The sequence below is a fragment of the Fundulus heteroclitus genome, chromosome 4 (assembly GCF_011125445.2).
Source record: "Fundulus heteroclitus isolate FHET01 chromosome 4, MU-UCD_Fhet_4.1, whole genome shotgun sequence".
NCBI lineage: Eukaryota > Metazoa > Chordata > Actinopteri > Cyprinodontiformes > Fundulidae > Fundulus > Fundulus heteroclitus.
In genome coordinates, this window is record NC_046364.1 from 3,726,020 (window position 1) to 3,745,452 (window position 19,433).

Sequence of the window (19,433 nt, forward strand, 5' to 3'; positions counted from 1 at the left end):
ATAGGAAAATTTTGACCAATCTGTATAATCTGACCCAAACTGTATAATATGATTGAACTTGATTTTGTAAAGTGCCTTGAGATGACATGTTTCATGATTTGGCGCTATATAAATAAAATTGAATTGAATTGAATTGAATGAAATTAGTCACCTGAGTTGTTTTTGTGAAATTCCTTTTCTTTTGACTTTGTATTTTTGCAGGAATATGGCATAAATAAAGCTGAGAAACTGGACATAGCTTATGCTTACTGCCTCCCGCTGGTCAGAAAGATCCAGCTGGACCTGCAGAGGACGCACGGGGACGAGTTTGTCAATAAGCTGCATCCTCTGTGAGTCTAATTCTAAGGCCTCGGAGATGTTTAATTGGACAGCATGAAGCTGGAACCCTGTTTGATGTTTTTTTTTTAATTGATGCTTGCAGGTATTCCCGTGGCGTGCTGTCACCCGGTCGTCACGTCAGGACTCGGTTATATTTCACCAGCGAGAGCCACGTCCACTCGCTGCTCAGCATTTTCCGATACGGAGGCCTGCTTGATGTAAGCAGACAAAAAAAATCCTGCCGCTCTTGGTGTGTTTTGTGCGACAAGACGTGAGAATCATGGTGACATTTCCCCCGTCTGGGTCTGAAACAGGAGGAGAAGGACCAGCAGTGGAAACGGGCCATGGACTACCTCAGCGCCGTCTCCGAACTCAACTACATGACGCAGATTGTCATCATGCTTTATGAGGACAACAATAAGGTGTGTTCTTGTTGTTTTATGGGCTCATAATATCATAAGGTTTATTATAAGAGGTTTCTAATTTTCAGCCTGAACATAAATATCTTCTCGCTGGAGTCTTAAAGGAGAAGTCCGGTCAAAATCAGAATTCAAACTGCTGAAAGTACTTTAAATATAAAACTACTATATACTGTGCAATAAATTATACGTTTTTTTTAATTAAGAATAATTTTCATTTAATCATGTTTATGTGGAGGAATCCATCTTGGTCAAGAATAGTACTGTCACTTCTCATTTTGTGACGTCACTCAGCGGACCCGCTGTTGAGCAACGACGCACTATTTTCCAAGATGGCGACGACTGGTGCTCTGTACGAAGCAGAGAGTGATGAAGTACTTAGTGACAGTGATGAGAGTTCTGTGGAGCTATCATCATCTGATAGTTATATGGATTTTTTTTCCGAAGAGTTTCTTGACAGAAACCGGACTTATTTCCAGTGCAAACTCAGTCGAGATCGCGCTGAAGTGACTTAAGTTATATATTTGCCCCCTAGTAAATAGGGCAGGTGGTAATTATTGTATAAATATTAAAATATAAAAGCATTTCCAGCACATGCTGGGGCGGAGGGATACCACATCACATGTGGTATCCCTCCGCCCCTCTGGTCGGTAACCTTCCCTGCAAATTCTAAATTAAAAATCCTAAATTAAAAAATAACTTACCGAAAATCATCGCCCTCATGTCAGGTTCAAAACATTCTTCTTCGAAATGGTCACTGCATATGACGTGTTTTCTTTCTGGCCAGAAGTTAGATGGCAAATCCGCTCTCTTCAAGTTGGCAATCCAGCAACGAGCCCGGTGGCTCATGAATCGGGAAGTTGAAATAAGCAATGTTTTTTCCACTTTTACCAGTTGTGTTGGAACATCCAATGGCCATGCACGTGAGCATTGTTACTGTAACAATAGCTCTCGCGAATGTCAGCGGTGAAGTCCTCTGGAAATCCAAAATAATTGTTGATGATCGCAGCTGTGTAGAACGGCTCCTATTGACTTTGCATGGAAAGCGGAGAGAAATGCTGTCGCCGCTCCGCTTTTCCACGTCACAGGATGTGATGTCAGACGGCCCTTACTGCCCAAATATGGGCAGTAATGTCAGCCCCCATACACAGTGATCCAGACGACAATTTATGTTTTTATTTTCTTATTGATTAAAGTTAAGTTCATTAAATAACCACAAACGTATTAGTTTTAGTTATAGCTAACGGTCCCCTGATTTTTCCTTGTTGACCGGACTTCTCCTTTAACAGCCTGTTGTTCTTCCTTGAATCTATTTTTAAGATGGGAAATAAATTTGATATAAGGAATGGACTAACAACTAATTATCAAGCCATCGATACGTTAAATGTTGTCTTGCTAAAGGACATTTCGTCTGAGGAACGGTTCCACGTGGAGCTCCACTTTAGCCCCGGTGTTAAAGGCGTTGAAGAGGAAGAGCACGCCCCGACCGGCTTCGGCTTCAGACCCGCCTCAGCAGAGGTGCTGCGACAGGTAGAGCTCATAGGAACGCTCTGCACTTGAAAGTGTGTCGGTCTGGCTGTGAATTTAGTCGATATGGGTGTTTTTACGCAGAACGGGCAGAAAAAGCCAGACCCGGGCAGTCTGGAGGACCTAACACGGGACGAACCGGACCGCGCCGTGCCCAGCTGTGAGCCCATCACCATTCAGAGGAAGTCTCCACTCATTCGCAATCACAAGACCGGATCGATGGAGGTGAGTCTTTACAGCTTAGCTCTGGGGCTCTAATTAAGGGTTATTTTTTTACTCTATACTGATAGAGTCATTTTTATTTACTCTGCTTTTGAGAAAAATCATTAGTATTTTTTGTCAGCGGCAGCTTTTCTTCTGATTTTTATGCCACCGCTGTCTCCTGCAGGTCCTCTCGGAAACGTCGTCCTCTAAAGTTGGCAGTTATCGTCTCTTCTCCTTCTGCCCACGTCAGTCTCCCGAGATGAAACAAAGCGGACTAGGTAGGTGGGAAATGCTCCGTCGGCGTCACATCGGCACGTATATGACTGCCTTAACGGGTCCAGAGAGGGAGTAGTGGGTGCCAGTTTCTCTGAGATTACCGTTTATCTTTGGAGGAGGTAGTAATTACCGTATTTGTCTGACTATAAGTCGCATCAGTTAAAAAATGCGTCATAAAGAGGAAAAAAAACATATCTAGTTGCTCCAGACTGTACGCATTTATTTAGACATTTAACACAATCCAATACTAAAAACAGACATTTAATCTGGTAAACCAATTTATGCAAATCCACAGCTGCATCCATAACCAGCTGAATATCCTGGAACACACCTGGGAGGATGAATGGAGTAAATTAGGGACTCCAACCAGCAGGTTCTATCCACCATGAAAGTTGTCAAAATTACACCTGAATTAGACTGTAACCGTAACGATGCTACATGCTAAGCTAACAGTACAACACGAGTGTTTCAGAGCAACATAAAGCTCAGTGCATGAGCGAATTGGAACCCGCCCAGACATCAGAGATGTAAGCTAGCGCTAGCTGCTATTAGCTTCACATACAGCCCAATAACGGGTTCTGTAATGTTTACACTTCCTTGTTTCATGCTGTTAAAGATGAATTACCATTTAAATTTGATATATAAGTGGCAGGATGGGCTAAACTATGAAAAAAGTGCGACTTATAGTCCGAAAAATACGGTAATGGGAACATGAAAACTGACTGTGGGCTCTATTTTATGGTGCATTTTCCAAACGTGGCCTTTTAATTAAGACTGCAAGCTTAGGAAAACCTTTTAGCTTGAAAAAAAGATCCAGATTTCTCAGGAACAGGTTTTAATCTACATAACACATCAAACGCAGGTACATCTCAATAAATTGCATGCCATCAAAAAGTTGATTCCAGCCAATTTGTTGAAAAAGTGAAATAATTTACTTTACATAGATTTGTTACACAGATATAAAAGCAAAGATCAGTTTGTCAGACAATTTGAATCACGCACCGACATTAAGCTGCTAAAACCCATTCCTGGTGCAGCTGGCCGTTCAGAGCGTATAAATTCAGTCACTTCACCATACGGCTGTAAATTCATTATTGACGTATAATAGGGAGCAGGATGCAGTAGATGTGACTTTATGTTCCACCTAAGCTTTATCTTTATAAACCATTAAAACATTAAACATTAAAATAATAAAGTTTTGACATTCGTCCATGTCTGCATGTCAATGCACCAAAAAAACTGCCTTTTTGTTTGTTTTTTTACCACCTTCTACATTAGTAAAAAGTTGAGTGGAAGGAAAACCTGTTATAGAAAAAGGCCTTCAGGGGTTTTTTAATTTCTTGAGATGCACCCGTTCAGAACTTTGTTTAATCTTTAGGGGAGAAAATGCCACAGTTTGAGTTTTCAGTTGTTTTTCCATCAAGCAGTCGACGGTGACACTTCTCCTGCTCCGTCTATGTGAACTCCAGGTGTATCTTCACCTCCGTGGGTCGTATCGGTGTCTTTCACCCTCAGACATGTTTGGCCTCCAACGCTGTCTGAAGCATCGTAGATAAATAATCAGGTTTTGGTGTCGGCTATTTTGGCCCCATCCTTCATACTGGCTCTTTCCACTCTCTTTTCTTCATCCACTATTTTTATGGTTATGCTTCAGAGACACGCAGACGGTCAGTGAACAACAGGGAGAAGAGCAGATGCTGTTCTAACCTTTGAAACTGAAGAAAAACTGATCTTTTTCAGCCTCTTTTCAACTAAACGCCGATGTTTAGACTCAAGTTCTCGGGGGGTTAAAAGGTTTAAAAATAAAGTAAATGCAAGATAAAAAAAGATCATGGTTTATCCATCATTCTACTGAGAGAGAAAAGGCTAATTAACTCCAAGTTCAGAGCGTGCACGGCTGATGGGAAGTGGTAAAAACCCAACAAATCCAAGTCGGACTCTTACATCTTAAAGTTCAGGACAAAAGTTCCTGGAAACCAGCGGGAGGAAATCTGTAGTGTGACAGCATCACCGAATCAAGCAGAAGAGATCGTCCTTTGGACAGACGAGACCATCAGCTCTGATGTTTAAGTCATAATGAACGGCGCCGTGTTTGGAGAAAACCAACCAACATGTCAGAACAAACAGCGCAGGTGTTCAGGTAACCATGATCCCAACCACTGATCTATATTATACACTGGAGTGCTAATCGCCCGCTGTTAGAACGAGTCGCTTTGAAGCCACCAGCCGCCATATTGGTACTCCCTATTTTCCCCCAGTAACTAGGGAATATGTGCGCTACAGCATCAAATAACGAGGATTTTCTCATGTTCAGCGGGGGCTTAAAACTTTTAAAATGTCAAATGTCACATACTTTTATGTTATGTACTAAAACTATCAAGTACTCAGAAAGTCATGTGCTGAAATATTTTGCATTTTATTAATTTAAATATATAGATATAACATTTATAAATAGATAAATAACAATATACAAAAACATATATTTACATATGTGTGTGTGTGTGTGTATATATATATATATATATTAGGGCTGGGCAAGTTAACGCGTTAATTTCGCGTTAATTCATTAGACTATTAACGGCGATATTTATTTTATCGCGCATTAACGCATGTTGCTCACATGCTTTCAGTCAGTGTCAGTCAGCTGTCACGGCAGCACTCTCCCGCTCCCCCTCCCCTCTCGTACATGGCTCAGTGGCGCCAGCCAATCAGCACGCAGGCTGGCCCGCGCACTCAGCTCTCACACAAACTTAATACACAAACAGCTGAGAGAGAACGCAGCAGCGAAAAAACATGAACAGAGGAAGTAGCACCGTTCGGCTTTATTTTAATACCGTAAATGAAATCAAGCTGTATGTTTTGTAAAAAGCCGGTTCATTTCAGTGGAAACACAACAAATTTCTCTAAGCACGTGAAAAAACATGAAAACGTCGAGCCCCAGAAACGGAGAGAGGAGACGAAACTTCTCTCATTGCCCCGACAGACCCACAGACTGATGTCTCTGACTGAGGCGTTTCAGTCCTCCAGGGAACATCCAGGTAGATCAATGGATGGATGGATGGATGTTACTGGAGCCCACACATAACATGTAATTAAGACCTTGAAAGAACCCAGTACATATATTAAAAAGTGTTATTTAAGATAAGATAACATTAGCTAATCCTTTTTTTATCCCACGACGGGGAAATGTATAGGATTAAAGCAACAGGCAGGTGCACACAACACAGACAAAATTACATAAGGATTGAAATATATAAGAGGTGGATTAGTGAAAAAACACTGAACATAACATTATTATTATTATTATTATTATTATTATTATTATTATTATTATTATTATTATTATTATTAAATTGTAATAATAAAATAAAAACCACAAAACCCAAAAGGTCAACAGTTTCATGATACATCAAGCTTAGGGACTGGCTAATATACAGCAGGTCAAAAAAGGCCATATTTTGGCTGCAGTGCTTGTTCTCTTATGAAGAAAAGATCAACTAGTGCACTAAATTCAATAGATGGGTTGAAAATATCCAGTATAAAATAAGTGCTACAAATGTTACAACACTTTTGTTCATATGGCAGCAGAACATTAAAATAAAAGTGCTCTTTACACTACTTTTGAATTCATTCTTGGAGTTTGTAAATACAATGCGATTAATCGCGATTAATCGCGATTAATCAGGGCGATTAATCGCGATTAAATATTTTAATCGTTGCCCAGCCCTAATATATATATATATATATATATATATATATATATATATATATATATATATATATATATAAAAATAATATAAATAACATGTAAAATATTTCAGCACCTAATTTCCTAGTAGTTGATAGTGTTAGTACATCCACTGACTGTAGAATTATCTATGAAACGTTTTCACACAGCCAGAAAACTGCTTGTTGTTGCAACCAAATCCTATGGGATTCTGTGAGAGTAGGGAGGAGCAAGATGGCCGCCAGTGACTTCAGTTTTTCGGCAAAATCAGCACTCCAGTGTATAATATAGCTCAGTGGTCCCAACGTTCTCTAGAGACAGATCTGTGTCCAGCTGTCTGACAGGACAGAACGCTGACAGGACGCTCCAGCAAATCAACAGCAGAAGGGATGAAACACGGAGCAGCGGTCCAGTCAGGGTCCAGTCGGAGTCCAGACGTCTGAGATGTTGTGGTAATGCCCTCAGAGAGCCGTGCAGAAAACAAATCAAAGCTGAATGAAGCGACGCAGGGAAGGAAGAGTGGAACGCAGGTTTCTGGCCACTGCTGCTGCTGAAAGTGGTTCTAAACGTTACCGTGTCTCACAAACAGCTTCTGGGTCTGGCTTTCCTCCTTCCACCTTATATAATCTGCTTCCTGTGAGGATCTAAAGAGGACCAAATGAATTTTAAAACCTGTCCTAACCTCTGGCCGCTTTTAACGAGGAAACGATTGTTGGTTCAATTAGTCATTTCTGAGTCTTTGTTTCTGCTTGTCTCTTTCTGCCTTTGTCTTCTGTTTCTGTTTCTCTGTTTCTCTTGCTGGTGAGCTGTTTGAGTAACAGCATGTAATGTTGCGGTTACTAACCCTCCCCCCCCCCCCCCCCCCATCCCCTCCCCACCCACCCCCACCTCCCCCCAATCCCCCCGCAACCCCTCGCAGGCTCTCAGTGTGCCGGACTCTTCAGCACCACCGTCCTCGGTGGCTCCTCTAGTGCACCTAACCTGCAGGACTACGCACGTGCACACCGCAAAAAATTCTCCACCGGCAGTCTGTCCTACAAAGACGGTACGTGTCTGAGACCGCCGCGCTCCCGCACCACCCAGCACAGGCCAGCAGCAGCGCCTGTCCCCCGCTCGCCAGAATGTGGCGCACCAATTATGTCAGATAGGAATAAAAAGTAGCTCCAAAAAAAGGTATAAAAAGCAAAGCAACTGGACTTGTTTTCCGTAGTTGAAGACGTTTCGCTTCCTCTCCAGGAAGGTTTCTCAATGGCGTACCGCGCGCGACCTATTTTTAGAAACACAACGTCACGATGACGTCACATCACGTGGTACGCAGTGGGGCAAACTCCGGAAACCCGCCGCTGTTTTGCTGTAAAAGAGACGTGCGTTAGCCTAGGTTTTACTCGGTAAACGACTGCTTTTTCCAAATCTAAGACCATGGTTTTTAAACATTGTTGCTATGGAACGTGCAACAGCGACTCGAGTTACGCTGATCGGCCGCATATGAAGGATGTTTTCTTCAAGACTGCCAAGGAGAAATGTGTGCGCTGGGACCGGGGCGGTCGGCCTACACAACAGTTCAACCCGGAAAAAGTTACCAAATTCAAGTACATATGTAGCAAGCATTTTGTCGGAGGAAAGGGCCCAACCGAAGAACATCCTGACCCAATTCCAGCGACATCAAGTCAAGGTAAGAGTATTTTGGTGGCCGACATGTTAATAAAGTAGCGCCTGCTACCATGACAGCATATAGGCTATCATGGTAGCAGGCGCTAACATGATACCCTGCTACCAGGCTTACTCAAAAACATTTCAAATGAGACAAACATTAAACATATACCCATTCCTGGACGGTGATTGCAAACAACAACAAAAAAAAAAAAAAACGGCCGACGCTGCCATGATCGCCGCGCAGGAAAAAAAAAACAAAGCTTACCGTTCATCAACTCGGCCAGTTTTCCAGTCTTTTTAAGCCATCGAACCTCAAGCCATCGTTTGAGCTGAAGGTTGGTGTGTTCTTCGACAGTTCGGCCAGTAATCCGTGTGCCTGGGACATCGTCTTGGGAAAGTTTAACGGCTGTAAAGTCGGTCAGATCGCTGGTTCTGTTGCGCTTGTAATAGCTGGGTTATCCGTGCGTTCTCTCCTGTATGCCCTACCTAAGCGGCAAAAGGGGCGTTGCTCTTGAGACGGTGACGTCACGTGCGCGGTACCCCATTCAAAAAGTCTGGAGTAATGTGGAGTAACAAGCTTTATACTACTGCCAAACAAAGGCCTTGTAATGGCTTAGATAACATGCAAATTCAACCGAAACAGGTCCACTCCTCTGTAACAAGGAGTCGTCAGGGTCGTTATTGGCTTGGCTTAAAGGAACAAAACAAATCAAAACATTGTTCCTTTAAGCCAAGCCAACAACGACCCTAACGACTCCTCGTTACAGAGGAGTCGTCCAGTTTCGGTCCAATCTGCTGGCTTAATGGCTTTAACGACCGCCCATTACTAAGGGGTGGACCTGTTTCTGTTGAATTTACATGTTATCTAAGCCATTACAAGGCCTTTGTTGGGCAGTAGTATAAAGCTTGTTACTCCACACTATTCCAGACTTTTTGAATTGAGAAAGCTTCCTGGAGAGGAAGCGAAACGTCTTCAACTACGGATAACAAGTCCAGTTGTTTTGTTTTTTACCTTTTTTTGGAATGACCATGACCTGGATGACTGAGAATCTTCACCAGCAATAAAAAGCAGGATGTAGGATCTTAAGAGTGAGGCGAGGTGTTAAGTCATCCATATGCATTGGGAGAGGTGTAAAACCAAACATGTTCATCAGTTTTTGTTTTTTGTGGGGAGAACATTCATTTTCATTCTCATCACCATCTAACCCTCCTCATCCCTTTGATTGGTAGCGTTTCTCCTCCTCTGTGATCTGTGCACAGACCGCCCCTGGCCCCTAGTAAGGCTTTCATACATAACATTGACTCTTTTAATGCCAAAAACGGCTTTAAAAGGGCCAAATCGTGTCACGTTACCCGAAAAAATCTAGAGAAGGATCAATGTGAGCCTGGTTGGAGGAGTCACACTGCGATAAGGTTGCACAATGATCCGTGCAGTAGGGCGCTGCTGTTGGCGTTGCGTCTATTAAAGTTCAGGCCTAGGATGTAGCGCAAGCTTTACTTGTTCTCCTTGAACTGCATGAAACCTGATCTTAAAGCTTCCATTCATCAGAGATCATTTCACGTTCATCTCGTCTTTGCACTGATTGCCGTCTCTCACGTCTTGAGTGGAAACTATGAATGCTAGTAGGGCTGGGCGATATGACAGGAACATTTTAGCTCATTATGTCCTACCTCCTGCGTTGGAAAGATGTTTTTTTTGTTTAGATGATTCGATAAACCACCTTAAATGAGATTTATACATTTAAAGTTATTTAAACTACACATTTGTCCCCAGTGTTCTGCCTTCTGTTAGCGGACCAACCTGTGCATGCACTTTAAAAAACTTACCTGCATGTTTCACCGTTAATGTTGGTTTATGGAGTCCATGGCGCTATACACTGCAAAAACGGAACTTAAAATAAGTAAAATGTTCTTAAAATTAGTGTATTTGTCCTTGATTAGAGCAGGTAAATAAGATTATTTGCCAATGGAATAAGATTTTTGCACTCAAAATAGGAACAACTCATCTCTATCATCTTATTTCAAGTGCAGGATGTCTAATTATCTTATTTTGGGGGTCAAAATACTCATTCCATTAGCAAATAATCTTTTTACCTGCTCAAATCAAGGACAAATACACTAACTTTAAGAACATTTTACTTATTTTTAGACCCATTTTTGCAGTGTAATAATGAAGATGACTTGAGTTAATTAAGTTCTATGTTTGTTTTAACCCACTATGATATTAATAGTTACCATATCCTTCGGTTCTGGACTACATTGGTACAATGAAGGGTTGTTCGGTTTGTTTTAACCGTTTAACACAGGTGTCACGTCTGGCTCTGTGCATCAGTTCATTCAGTGTTAGGTCGTATGTTAACGGTTTGGACCCACAGCTCCGCTGTAGTTCACACAACACTGTGAGGTGAACTCTGGTCTGCATGGACTGTGTTTGTTAAAGGCTTCAGAGAATTACTGTAAATAAATTATTAGGTTCATAAAAAAAACACACAATGCCCTAGTTGTAATGTTTTGTTGTGACTAGAAGTCGTCGTAAGTTTTCAACTTACAACTTTTGGGGTCACAGGTTGATGAACATCCAGTTCAACAGCTAAAACAAGCAAAATGTAAAATGTAACGGAGAATAAGACCATACTAATTGTCCATACTAATGAAAAGGCTCTAAATTAGCAGCCTATGGCAGGGTTTTCTATTGTTAACTTCACTCTAACCTGTTAGATGCCTGACAGAGCATCTGTTAGACAAAAACATTTGATTAGGTCTAAAACATAAATCTGCTTTTTGTTGAGAATTATACAAAATCAAAACTGGCGGCCCACAACGAGCTGCCCCTGACCAAACTACGTTCACACTGCAGCCTGAAGTGACCCAATTCCGATTTTTTTTGCCCATATGCGACCTGCATCTGATCTTTTTATAACAGTCTGAACAACACAGATCGGATTTTTTCAAGTGTGACCCAGGCCGCTTAGATATGTGGTCCTGAATCCGATACACATCAGATGTTTTCAAATGCGACCTGTGTCTGTACGGCCGGGTCGCATTTATCCGACCTGTACGTCACTGATACTCCACAAACGTCACTATTCTGCGTCCTGCTATGCAGAAGCGGGAAGAAAGACGACACCCATAGCGGACTACAATGAGAAGAGCAGTCAATGGACGGAAAGCTCCGGTTAGAAAATAAATTAATGACCGCAAAATGCGCGCCAGCATTATAATCCATGTTTACTTCCGCAAACACTGAGGACGCTTGCTACATGTGACGTCATCGCGTCCTGGAGTGCGTATGCGGGACACTTCGGTTGAACGCATTGAGTTCACACAGGAGGTCACATACAAGTCGCATATATTTAGAAATGTGAACGACCACGCAAAAAAAATCTGATTTAATAAAAAAATCGGAATTGAGCATTAAGACCTGCAGTGTGAACGTAGCATTTGATCATCCGGGAAGCTGGTCATGTCCTTTCAGAACACACACAGACCGAGTGTTGAGGCTTTTCATAACTTTACTGCAAAAATAGACCTAAAAATAAGAATTTTTTTCTTAAAATAAATGTATTTTTCCTTGATTTGAGCAGGTAAATAGGACTATTTGCCAATGGAATAAGATTTTTGCACTTAAAATAGGAACAATTCATCTCCATCATCTTATTTCAAGTGCAATATATCTAATTATCTTATTTTAGGGGTAAAAACACTCATTCCATTGGCAAATAATCTTATTTACCTGCTCAAATCAAGGGCAAATACATTAATTTCAAGAAAACTTACTAATTTTTAGTTCTCTTTTTGCAGTGTTTGGTCTGATTTCATCTTGATTATCAAGCACTTAATTTATTTCCACCAAACGTCGCATAAAGAAAGCCGTCGTGACCCGCTGTGCTTTCCATATATCCACCTCTCCCTCCTGACTGCTGCCATAGATGCCTTTTTGCACCAATTCAACCATTATTGGGGTCTTTAAGCTGTTGCACATCATTTCTGTTCTGCACTGCTTTGGTGTGGAACGCTTTATATAGTATTTTAATCTACACATAGTAATATAAGCAGCCAACTCATGTTTGCCTCATAAAAGTTATTTAACCTGTTGTATTACTTTAAAGGAGTCATAACCTGGTGTTTTACATTTACAATCCTTCTGAAAATGTCTTTAAATTCATGCCTAGTCACTTTTAGGAGAATAATTTTTCATTCCCCTTTTCTATCACATGAGGGTTACACGTGTGTTTCATGTGTTTTCCCGTGGAGGTCTTACTGGTTAGCAGCGTGATATTAGCACATTAGCTAGCTAGATAGCTGTCCTTTGTTTACAAACATCCACATAGAAAAGCAATGAAATCAGATTTTAAACCACAAACACTAGAAATGGGTATCTTACATGGGGAAGTGGCGTCAGCGACATTAGCAGCTTGCCATGGTTCGTTTACCATCGTTTTGCAGTCTGTTACACAATAGGTAAAAAGTTACACAAGGAACAACACTTACTTTTAGTTCCCTTTTTGAAATGCAGGCACTCGTCTACAAAGCAGTCAGTAAGTAAAATTTTCTTGAAATTTGTATATTTTTACTTGATTTGATTACCTAAATAGGACTATTTGCCAATGGAATGAGTATTTTTACCCCTAAAATAAGATTATTAGATCTCCTGCTCTTAAAATAAGATGATGGAGATGAACTGTTCTTATTTTAAGTGAAAAAATCTTATTCCATTAGCAAAAAGTCTTATTTAGCTGCTCAAATCAAGGAAAAATACACTGATTTAAAGAAAATTTTACATACTTTTTTTAGTTCCCTTTTTGCAGTGTGATTGTTGGAATCACCCCTGTCTCCTAACGCAGGTTTGATGCCATCTTCGCCTGGTACTGTCCCAAGTTAACGAAACACTCGGGTGCAAAATGTGAAGCGCATTCATAGAGAGTCATCGGATCTATGATCGTTATCAAAGATGACCTTAATCCACTGCTCCCTGGTAGTTTGTCCACCGATGAAGGCAAACCGAAAACATGTGCATGTTTATTTTGGCAACTAACAACGAAGCAGTTGACATTATTGCAACGTTTGGACATCTTTACTTTTAACACAAGTCGTCAGTGGCGGCGACGTAACTAAGTGATTTCAGGTGGTTGATGAGAGGCGGGCGTGGCTTACGTTGGCGTCCTTCAGCGAGTGACGTAAATCTCGGAGGAGCAACAAAACAAACTCGTGTGGGTTTTTTCTGCTCTGTACAAAGAGCCCACAAACAAAAAAAAAAATATTTTCACACTCCTGATTTTCTGGAAAGTTTTAACTGAGGACCAACACAAGTTTCAACATGAAAAAAGTCAGATTTCCAGATGATGACTCCTTTAAAAAACAAAAAAAAAATCATGTTTTTTTTCAGCACCTTCAGAATCTATGCAGTGTATTATAACTAATGTAAGTTAACATTTTCTGTACTGATAGCTCTTCCCACAATCCTCTGTTCAAGAAGACTTGCTGGTACATCTGTAGCTAAATATATCAGCGATTAGTGCTCTGACAAACAAAATATTAAACCTCTCGATATAATCGGTACTAAAAAATTAGTCCTGGCAAACCTTTGATTCAGATCCAGCAGTTGTTAAGGTAAGGCAAGTTTATATATGGAGCATTTTTCAGCAACAAGACGATTCAAAGTGCTGAACATGAACAGATAAACATTAGAGGGAAATATTACATTAAAAAAGGAATAAGGTAAGAAAGATCTTGAATAGACTTGTTTAGTTTGACTGGAACAAGCTTCATCACTAACATTCACAGCTTAATTGTTTCTATTCATACATTAACAAACATACAGAAGGCATAAAATCACAGTACTTAATTGTTTCTATTCATAATAAGAAATAAACTAAGTAAATCCTTGGGGGTTTCTGAACTAAAGTAGTTTTGTCAACATTTCTAAAGCTACAACTAGAATACTTTTGTTTGATTGTAATAAGAATACGTAAACCCTTGACTAGATTTGTTTAGTTTCACTGGAACTAGCTTCATCACTAAGCGTTTATTATAATAAAAAGAGGAAATAAACCAGGTAAATCATGAGGGTTTCTGATCTAAGGTAGTTTTGTTCCACCTTTTCTAAGAGCTACAATTAACTAGACTTCTTTTTGTTTTATTGTAATAAAAATAAAGTAAGCAAATCCTTAAAGCTACAACTTAAGGTCTCTGATCTGACCTTTCTGACACAACAGCTAAAACTTTTCAGTGTCCCTGTTTCCCTTACTGGAAACGGGCACTGAGCATCAGCTGCAAGTATATGTAGCGTGGTGAAGACGGCTGAGATGAAGATAAATGACCAAATGGTGGCGGGCCTGGATAGAGGAGGTGAGTAGAGATGCGTAAACCCTTTGGGAGCTGGAGCTGGACAACGGCCATGCTAGACATCCCACCCTGATTTAAAAATTTCTCCTTTGTCGCTGAGCTAGATCTGCCGTTTAGCATCGCCCCTCTGCTCATCAGTTCATGTCAGCAGTTAGCAGAATCACCCTTACCCACCTGTCTGTGTCCAGGCTGCATGCTAGCTATGTAATCACACACGGCATCTCACCAGAGTTAAAAAAAAAAAAAAAAAAAAAAAACTATCCAGAAAGCTAAAGTTGGGTGTTTTCACTCAACCTCCATGAAGCCACGGACTGTAGTATAAATAGAATAAATGTACCGGTCCAATTATATCACAAGGATGCAGGCAGGGTGAAAAAACGGCACCATGTCAGCAAAAAAAGAACGAAACTTTGCGAATGTCTCAGCGCTGATGCTGGAACAAAAGAAGTCCTGCCGTCATCTGGCCTGGAGGGGAGACAAGTCATTAGTTTTCTGTCATTTCTAAAAGCGGAACCTGTTTGGGACACGAGCGTTGGGAAAACCCAGTGACACTTTATGACAGGTATGACCATTAAGAGCGTCGTTAAAGTTCATGATACACATAGTCATGTTTATAACTTATGTGACCCCCCCTTCAAATAGTGTTACCATTATTTTAGTAATTTTTGTTGCTCTTGTCAATAGAAAGTGAATTACTTTTACAGCTTTAGTAGCTGCTGTTGTGAACACACAGTGAGAAGAGCATTAGGCAGGTAGTAATGTAGGTTTTCCTTAGTTTTGTTCATCTCCTGTCTGAATGTTGTCCATTTGTAGCCACAAAATTAACCACAAGATATTCAAATGCATCCAAAATGGAGATGCCAACTTCAAAAGACTGTAACTCCTGTTTACTTCTAGAGACATGAATGAGGGCTCTAATGAAACGTTATTTCCACAGGAATCCTGTTTTATCCACAGATTCACTGTCAACACGATTTGAAATACAGTAGGGGAAGAATAAATGTGTAACACAGAAAAACGGCTCTTACATACAAGGAAGCTTGCAGGTCACAGCAAACTGAATTGGTTTACATGTGCCGCTGCTGTGGGAATTTAAATGTTTCACCCCAAGAAGTGATACATCTATGTGACGGTTTTATTAGCTACAGGCTGCATGCGTCAGAATGAGTGTCTGCACTGGCTGGCCTGAGCAACATGCATGAAAACAGGAGTAGGAGGGAGATTAAGAAATGAGCTATGATGAATAGCTATGGCTCTGGAGAAACGATAGATCAACACAGTTAAAAGGTGTCAATTGAAGAAGAAGGGCTTGGGCAACCAGTGTCAAACCATAGTTTTTAAAATAGAAGTCTCCAGTACAACAACAGTGCTTAGAAGTCAAAAGTATGTTCTGTGGTGACACAAGTGTCCCTGTGAGAGTTGAGAGGTTTTAAGGAGCTTTTTATCCCCAAAGAGTTCTCCTGGAGAATAATCTTAGGATTCCCTCGATGATGATGTATGGTATGTATATACTAGGTTATACATGTTAGACATCATGACCGCAAAAAGGGTCTATTATTTAACATACACAATACAATTAAATTTTATTTATATAGCGCCAATTCACATCTTGTCATCTCAAGTCTCTTATCAAAGTCAGACTCCATCAGATCCTCCAGGTTGGTGAGAAAGTTTCCTCTCTAAGGAAACCCAGCAGGTTGCATCAAGTCTCTCCAAGCAGCATTCACTCCTCCTGAAAGAGCGTAGAGCCACAGTGGACAGTCGTCTGCATTGTTGATGGCTTTGCAGCAATCCCTCATACTGAGCATGCATGAAGCGACAGTGGAGAGGAAAACTCCCCTTTAACAGGGAGGAGAACCTCCAGCAGAACCAGAACCAGGCTCAGTGTGAACGCTCATCTGCCTCCACCCACTGGGGCTTAGAGAAGACAGAGCAGAGACACAGAAAGCTCAGAAGCTCACATTGACCCAGGAGTACTTTCTATGTTAGATGGTAATAATGATCTGCCTCCCCGGATGATGTCACAGCTAACGCCAGACCAGGTGTACCTTCTATGAAGAGAAAAAGAGAGAGAACAAAAAGTTAAAAGCTGAAATAACAACAAACAATGCAGATTGGAGAGTAGTAGGAGAACTCAGCAGAGTGAGAGAAATAGACCCTGATGTCCTCCAGCAGCCTAAGCCTATAGCAGCATAACTATAGACGTAGCTCAGGGTAACATGAGCCACTCTGACTAGAAGCTTTGTCACAAAGGAAAGTTTTAAGCCTAGTTTTAAAAGTAGATAGGGTGTCTGCCTCACGGACCAAAACTGGGAGTTGGTTCCACAGGAGAGGAGCCTGATAGCTAAAGGATAAACGTCGCGCTGCTGTGTGATGTCGACTTTCTCCTTCTGTGCGTTCAGACAGAAGTCTGATAGCGGTGGCTTTAATTAGTATTCTAAATGACCACGCAATAAAATCGGATTGACCAAAAAGTTAGACCTGCAGTGTGAGCGTAGCCTTTGTCCAGTATTAAAATTAGTCTGTTGCTCTGAAACATTTAGCTTCATGCTACTTTATTAATGGCCAAAGGGAGATTTGCTTTACAGTGAAGGGAGATGAGAGAAAAATGCCCATTTTACACACACCCAGTAAAAATTAACATATGCACCCTCCACTAAGTCAAGTTAAATCATTATAAGAATAAAGACACAAATGATAAAGATACAAAGAAACAGGCCCTATACCGTGCAGTTAAATTTAGGTGTGAGACAAAATAAGTTAATGTGTCCCGGCATGAATATAAGCAACAAATATAGCATTTAGTGGTCTCGTTGTTGAGTGATTGTGATTTAGTCCCAAGCAGACCTGCTTTCTTGTTTTGGTTTAAAATAACCTTGATCTGTTGCATTTTGAAGTCTCCTTCAAAGCTTTTCTTTGGCCTTTAGTCTCTCTTGCCTGGATCTCATTTTCAGATGTAAAGCTGACATACCGCCCAGCCCAACACTTTCCACCGCCTTGCTCCGATTAACTGGCAGATTTCTGAAAACGTCCGGACCCAAGGGCAGCATTTATTTTATGCATGACTTTTTAATAACGCCATATGGGAGGAAGGTCTAAATTCACAGTGAAACCCGGCCTGCTCAGTGCCGGCTGTGTTGCTGGTGTCCATGTTGTCCAGCAGGTGTCAGCGGGGGACCGCGGCGTCTCTGAGCCTCCGTCCTCCTGATTGTCTCACATTAGCTCACCGTCGTCGGTCTTTGTCATCCATCTTGTTGCACCTCGTTTTCAGGAGTGAAAGGAATCATCGTAGTTCCCACACCGTGAGGTGTCGGTGCATGCTGTAAATCCCAGCGGGGCGTTCATTCATCAGCTTCCACCCAGCAGCTTCCTAATGCAGGACAGGAGAGCCTCTGTAGTCAGAATGTCTGAGTGTTGTTGTTCAGCGCTTTATCCGTAGAGATTAAGCCTACCTGACTTCTGGGTTGATTTTTCTAAAGTTATTCACCTTTTTGTTTGTAAATTATTTGAAATGTTTTCATCTCACTTCCTCATCTGAAGATGTGTCAGCCCACAGCCATGAGTAAGCATCTTCAACCATCATGCATGTTTAAACTGAAACATAGTTTGAAACCGGGACATCGGTCTGATCCGTGAACCACACACTGGTTTATGTGTTGGTTAATTTATTACCTTTTTTTTTTTTTTTTTTTTACTCCGTGTACATTAGGAAAGCCCAGGGACTGATACAACCTGATACATGTGAGCTGTTTTGGTTCATGGTAACTCTAGTGAATTATTTTATTATTTTTTTTATTTCCTCAGAGTTGTTGTCTATGCCGGCAGTAAAGCGATTTTCTGTGTCGTTTGCAAAGCATCCGACTAATGGTACGTCTGCTTCTTTCAAGTATTTTTCCACCGCACCTCCCTTTGTCTCGCATGCCTTCAGACTTTTCGTTTTTCTACTTTGGATATTTTATTTTTATTTAAGTTTTTTCCCACATGGCACTCCAGCATTTTCAGGTTTCCGTTAATTTATTTTTCTTCCTAATATATATATATATATTTTTTTAGTTTTCTTTTTTTAATCCATTCGCTTTGGGCTCTTTTATTTTTCTAACACTGACATTCTCTTTCTAACCAGGGTTCCCACTAATCCATTTCATGAACAAATGTTGAAAATGTCAGCATATTTTCCTAAGGTCACATAGCAGAGCAATCATTACCTGTGGTAACCTTTTACTAACCATCTGTTTAGAGCTTAGCTCATGCAGAGAATATCCACTGAGCTATATTATACACTGGAGTGCTAATCACCCGCTGTTTGAACGAGTCGCTTTGAAGCCACCAGCCGCCATATTGGTACTCCCTATTTTCCCCCAGTAACTAGGGAATATGTGCGCTACAGCATCGAATAACGAGGATTTTCTCATGTTCAGGGGGGGCTTAAGACTTTTAAAATGTCAAATGCCATATAGTTTTATGTTATGTTCTAAAAATATCAAGTACTGAGAAAGTCATGTGCTAAAATATTTAGCATTTTATTCTTTTAAATATATATGTTTAACATTTATAAATATATAAATAACTATATACAAAAACATATTTACATATGTGTGTATATATATATATATATATATATATATATATATATATATATATATATATATATATATATATATATATATATATATATATATATATATATATATATTAATAACATGTAAAATATTTCAGCACCTAATTTCCTAGTAGTTGATAGTGTTAGTACATCCACTGACTGTAGAATTACCTGTGAAATGTTTTCACACAGCCAGAAAACTGCTTGTTATTGCAACCAAATCCTGTGGGATTCTGTGAGAGTAGGGAGTAGCAAGATGGCCGCCAGTGACTTCAGTTTTTCGGCAAAATCAGCACTCCAGTGCATTATATAGCTCAGTGAGAATATCCTGTTGCTCCTTTTACAGTACATGGGAACTCCGTTG

The 19,433-nt window shown here is 40.6% G+C and overlaps 1 protein-coding gene across 16 annotated transcripts in view; it reads left to right on the top strand.

Moving 5' to 3' along the window:
* The window catches only part of ppip5k1a (diphosphoinositol pentakisphosphate kinase 1a), a 73,370-nt gene that overhangs the window by 36,687 nt on the left and 17,250 nt on the right, over positions 1-19,433 (top strand). For 5 of the 16 annotated variants that reach the window (XM_036135878.1, XM_036135879.1, XM_036135884.1 and 2 more), the window contains 8 exons: positions 202-329; positions 422-536; positions 633-740; positions 2,139-2,267; positions 2,349-2,489; positions 2,653-2,746; positions 7,391-7,516; positions 18,274-18,336. In XM_036135878.1, the coding sequence (XP_035991771.1) occupies positions 202-329; positions 422-536; positions 633-740; positions 2,139-2,267; positions 2,349-2,489; positions 2,653-2,746; positions 7,391-7,516; positions 18,274-18,336 (904 nt within the window). The remainder of the gene's footprint in view (positions 1-201; positions 330-421; positions 537-632; positions 741-2,138; positions 2,268-2,348; positions 2,490-2,652; positions 2,747-7,390; positions 7,517-18,273; positions 18,337-19,433) is intronic. The other 11 variants (XM_036135881.1, XM_036135888.1, XM_036135882.1 and 8 more) reach the window with 3 other exon arrangements.